Below are 5,817 nucleotides of genomic sequence, written 5' to 3'. Positions count from 1 at the left end.
AAGAACTTCATGAAGAAGAACATTAATCCAATAGTGCTTCTCAGAAAATTCCTTCACCGCAACCGTCACCGCAACCATCCCCTCACAAGAGTCCAAACAATCAGTCACCTCCATTGCAACAAAAAATCGTCCTCTCTCCTGAAAGACCTGAGACTCCCCCTCACTTCAAGAATCTAGCTTCTGAAATGTCATCTCCAAGCTCAAATGACTCTCCCGTCACAAAACAGAAGAAAGCTGACTGGAAAGTAGCTAATTTTGCTGAAGTTATATGGAGAGAATGCAGTTTCAACACTGTCATGGATGAATCCTTGATAAACTCTTGGATCAATCCCCGCAGCAGACTGCTGGATGATGACTACAAAACCTATCTTAACTATGCTGAACCCCCTATGATGGCTACTGGGATGTTCTAATCTTCCCAAATGTTAAATACTTCACAGTATTTGAGTAGTTTGACTGTAGCCTATCGGATCACAGAAGATTGCCTATGGAATTTGAGAGACTCAATCGATTCTATGCCAAACATGCCTCTTCCATAGAGAAAATCTGGTCTAACGATAGACCATCCGCAGTCAAGAACTTCAAGCCTCGAAAATTCATGAAGGTTGACTTCGTTCAATACACACTTACAAGAAGGAATCAGAACTATGTCCGCACCCAACCTGACTTCCCCTGTATGAACCCAGAAGAAGTCTTTCTTATAGCAAAGGTGTTCCAAAACAAGTGTGAAAAGTATCCAAAATGAAGATAGCACTTGAAAGGGCAAGCATTTTTCTGAAGGAAACCGTCTGCGACTTCGCAAAGATTGATGCGGACATCCACCCAACAATTGCCAAGAAGTTCGATCTACCACCTCTAGATCCTGCACCAATGCCTACCGAAGGTTATCAAGAAAGATTCCTAGGTGCAACAAACTTCCCTGAACTTGGAGTCATTTTCAAAAGGAAGGTTGATCAAGTCAAATACATCATTCCCATGACCTCCATGAATCGTCTCACAAAGAAGCAACTTGAAATGTGTCGAACCGCAGTAGAAAGATCAAAACACACGACTGCCGAATTCAAGTTCGAGATTTTAAGAAGGATGCACTTGGTTGGAAAATATCAGGAAGTTTTGGTGGATACTGATCAAGTTCCGTAAACTTGATAGGTGAAGAAAAGCTAAAGAGGTCACTTAGGGGGAAATTGTTGAATCATGAAGTGACCCACTTAACCTAGTCTACCGCAGCCCTCAAGGATCCGCAGTCAAGCTCTCATCAGCAGCCTCATCCGAAGACATCTATACAACCGCAGTCTTGCTTACTTTACTTAGTTTAATTTTATCTATCCGTAATACTCTCTATTGTCCAGTATGCCTTGCAGGGCTACTCTTAGAGAGATGATCAAATGTAATTCTTGAGTCCCTATATATGGAGCCCATTCTTTCACAATTTATATCAATCTATCTATCTGAACAATCTTCAAGTCTATCTTTTACATCTCTCTTACGCATCTCATATTTTTTCTTACTCTCTAAATCCTCTCGAACATAACTAATAATTACTTCTCTTCTGAGCAAGTCATTTGTGGCTTTATCACTAAGTTTGATGTCACTCACTAACTTTGTTTGAATGTTTTCCATGTTATGAATCAACTTATGTGTTTACTTGATATATCACCTGCTGTCATTTATATTTCCTTACATTTCCGCAACTAACTATCTAACTATCTAACTCGTTAACTTATTATTGTTGAGCTTTTAGATCATTTAAGGTTAACTATTCTGCAACTATACTTGTTCTAACGTTTGTTTAAGTGTGTCTCAAGTTTTTATCTCAATAAATAATAATAATAATAATAATAATAATAATGGAAATAATAATAATAATAATAATAATAACGGAAATAAAATCGATATTGTATAAGAGTACTTAATTAGTGTTTATAATTGGATGTGGCTTGCCCGGCCGGTTGGAAAAGTCTTTGGCACGACACACATGAGACCTAAGTTTGAATCGTACCCCCATAGTTTTTTTTTGTCCATTGGTATTTCGTAGGTAAGGGTGGTTTCGTAGGTAATTACAAATGGAATTCCTACCTTCGAATCCCACCCCATAGTTTTTTTTTTCTTTTTTTTTGTCCGTAGGTATTTCGTAGGTAAAGGTGGTTCCATATGTAATTATCAACAGAATTCCTACGATATTCCTTCCATCGTTATTCCGTAGATATTCCGTCATAATTCCGTTAGTAAAATAGGACATCGTTTTCAGTAGGTATTCCGTTACAATTCCGTCAATAATTACCTACAGAAAATTTCCATATGTATTTTTCGTAGGTATTTCTCATTTTTCTATTAAGAAGGAAAAATCTATATGTATCCCCTCAAATGCTTAGTGTACTCATCATGTGAATATAATAATTTGTATACCTCCTCGTGGGAATATAATAGGAATATAATAGTACTCCTCATGTGAATAAGGAGAGATACATGTAATAACACCAAAGGAAATTAACACTCGACTTTTACTAAATCTCAAAATGAAAATGGTACAAATTAAGGGAACATATTTTAGACTTGACAGTTCGATGTTGACATGTCAACAAAATATGGTTAATTACTCGATATTTACCTTATTAATTTTAGGTAAGAGATAATATAGTAAATGAAATATATTTAAACTATAATTAATAGGAATAAATTTATGTGCAAAAGTATTTTGGAAGTAATATAAAAAAATTTCTATATATCAAAATCACACGTATCATTTTTAATACTCATTTAATATGGGTTCTACGCATACTTATTGCTTGTTATGGCGACAAGATCCTCTATCCCGAACGCCTCCATAACTATTTTTTTTTAAATAAGTTTCTTTGTAATAAAAAAAAGAAAAGAGGAAAACACATAAAATCTAAGCAAATATATATAGAAATGATGAGGGTGAGAAACTGCAAACTATATCTAAATGCAATCTGATCCAGCGATGCAACAATCACTGAGGTTTATTTGAAAGAGTTGACAGCTTTAAAAAGGGGACCAAGTTTGAAGAGATCTCTTATATATTTAACTAATACACGTATAAGATTCGTAGACGAATAAGAAGGTCTTGAATTACGTATTGTAATTGGAATATTGATATTGGATGATTTAATTTTGTATAAAAATCTTGAAGAAAAAGATGAGTTATTTTGGGGAAGCTGGACCTGGAAATGATAGATCGTCATCTGCAGGAGGATCGTCTTCCTCAAGAAAAGGGAAAAAGAGTAGTTCAGATAAGCCGAAGCAACCCCAGAGAGGTCTTGGCGTTGCTCAGTTGGAAAAGATCAGACTCCATAGCCAAATGGGTTTTCTTGCACAGGTCTCTCTCTCTCTCTCTCTCTCTCTCTCTCTCTCTCTCTCTCTCTCTCTCTCTCTCTCTCTCTCTCTCTCTCTCTCTCACACACACACACACACACTTAAAAGACACACATATATAGGTTTTTGCCTTGAGATGCCGGTAAGACTTCACTAAATCGTAATCAAAACTCATGGTATATCAAAGTCTGTAAAAGACCTTAGATATCGCGGGGTTCCATAGCCAAATGGAGTTCTTTTCATATGACTCTCTCTCATACATATGACGTGATTGAAACCTGATCACTGGACATGATCAAACATTCTAACCTCATGTTTAAATCTGTACGACTTTAAGTATCAAAGGACTCTCTCTCTCTCTCTCTCTCTCTCTCTCTCTCTCTCTCTCTCTCTCTCTCTCTCTCTCTCACACACACACACACACACGTACACACACAGCTGAGACATTAGGTTTGGCTTTTGAGATTTCATTGGAGAAATTGAGCTATCAGGACTGATCATCAGATCATGTGTACACCAGAAAGTTGGCTCTGAGTTAATTATATTACGGTCTTCATCAGGTAGCCTGAATGCGGATACGAAGGGTACCTCCGAGGCTCCGATGGCATACGTCGACTTGTGAGTTGGAGTTGACTAATTGTATTGTCAAGAACCCTAACCCTCCATTTGGCATTTGTTTTGCCCATTTTCACCTCAATTTCCATTATTAATTACTTTTTCCCCAGTTATTTAACTTCTAGTTGCAAACTCACCATCGTAACTTGTAAAAATACAAAAGAAAACACTCTAGTTTAGCCAATTCTAAGTTCTATTATATTTCCACAAAGACGTCCATTAATTTCTTTGGAATTCAAAGTGAAATAAAACAGTTTAACTATGAAATCAAAACTTCATTGATGATCCTAACTCTTGTTGCTTTTTCATTTTTTTTTTTGTTTGCAGGAGGATATCGGACTTCAAACAGCATATTCATCATCAGCTTCATTTTCATACACTTCACCATCAACAGCTTCTTTCAATACCTTCCAAGGACACCAATCCCAGATGGTATATATCTACAGCTTCTAGTCTCTAACCACTTCCATAGATTCTGTAAATTTCATTTCATCTCACATTTATACACATATATATACATATGTTTAATTTGAAGATACAATAAGTCAATAGCTAATAGCTAATAGATATTAGATATTGATTGTATCTTTAAAGATGCAGATGGGTATGGGCGAATTAGAAAGAACGAATGTTGTCTATGGTGAATCACAGCTTAGCAGTAACCCACGGTAAGCCCCTTGTAGTTTCCCTCATTTATGAACGTTATTTATGATTGTTACTATGTTTAATCATTGATTAAAATTATATTTGTATTGATTTAATTCAAAAAGTATGATTTATTAAGTGATCCTAGTTAAATTTACAACGTTATAAATTAGATGGGACGCAAGCAATGCCATTTTAGAAGCTCAACACTATGCACAACCTGCAGGCATAAACAGACACCTTTTAAGCCCAGAATTAACCGAGGCAAGTTTATACTATCTACCATCTACATCACCCCACATTTTACCTTTTAGTGAACGGTAGAATTTAAAATAAAGATTATAACCTTTTTTTTATTCTGTGTGTATCATAGGTAAAGGATTCAATGAGGAGACAGAAAAGGAAAGATCAAAACGATTCAATGGGGTCAAGCAGTCAGAATTCCGATTCAAATGACAGCCAAGAATTAGATCTGGAGCTAAGACTTTCACTTTGATTCAAAAATTCTCTCCCGTTTTATGGATTGGTTACCGGTTGTAACTTGTTTTCTTATGATTCAAGGCTAAGAGTATTCGGATGATCTCATAGCAAATACTAAAATTAAGGATGCAATAAAGCAACTTAAAATTATTGAATGAATTAATTATCATGTATTCTTAGGATCTCCTATAAACTTGCCTTCCATTTATTATGCAATTCCAACTACTCCGCTAGCGACGAGACATATAACGACGATAGCTCTCGTTGTAAGTCAGTGTGGTATACATACAACGAGGCCGGTCGTGGTTGAGCTGGCCATGAACAATGGTTGTGCACACTACCCCTTTGTTTCATGGTCGTTCGTTTTCGTGATGGCTCGTGTTTGGAATAACGAATGCAAACGTCCAATAAGATCGCAGCCCACTTTGACAAAATGCTTATAGCCGTTCAACGGCTAGTTTATTTTTCTAAAAAAAAAATTAACAAAAAATTAACCAATTTATTTACCTATAAATACCACATTTTTACTCATTATTTCTTACATCATTCTTTGCTTTCTCTATACACAAACTACACACTACATTTTCACAACCAAAAACCATGGATTCCAACCAAAATACACCTTCAAACTATAGAAATCGCAAACCCGATAACGCTTTTGCGTTACATACAACCCCTCGCCAATTCTCGGCTATCACTACAAGAAACCATGGCTTTAGCTACGACACAATTAACTGCGACACA

General features: G+C 36.1%; 1 protein-coding gene across 2 annotated transcripts; it reads left to right on the top strand.

Moving 5' to 3' along the window:
• The first annotated feature begins 2,898 nt into the window (after positions 1-2,898).
• On the top strand, positions 2,899-5,232 carry LOC145051742 (protein SPEAR3-like). Of its 2 annotated transcripts, none has more exons than XM_078999567.1 (5): positions 2,899-3,337; positions 4,276-4,380; positions 4,549-4,616; positions 4,767-4,857; positions 4,967-5,232. In XM_078999567.1, the coding sequence occupies exons 1-5, from the start codon at positions 3,158-3,160 to the stop codon at positions 5,087-5,089; spliced, it is 567 nt and encodes a 188-aa protein (XP_078855693.1). In that variant the 5' UTR covers positions 2,899-3,157; the 3' UTR covers positions 5,090-5,232. The 2 variants fall into 2 exon arrangements, with proteins under 2 accessions (XP_078855693.1, XP_078855692.1); XM_078999566.1 differs by having other exon boundaries at positions 2,900-3,337; positions 4,543-4,616.
• The last annotated feature ends 585 nt before the right edge of the window (positions 5,233-5,817 follow it).

The sequence above is a fragment of the Lactuca serriola genome, chromosome 5, assembly GCF_051521515.1.
Source record: "Lactuca serriola cultivar US96UC23 chromosome 5, Lser_US96UC23_V15, whole genome shotgun sequence".
Classification (NCBI taxonomy): domain Eukaryota; kingdom Viridiplantae; phylum Streptophyta; class Magnoliopsida; order Asterales; family Asteraceae; genus Lactuca; species Lactuca serriola.
The sequence above is the reverse complement of the archived record's forward strand: the minus strand, read 5'-3'. Positions and strand labels throughout refer to the sequence as shown.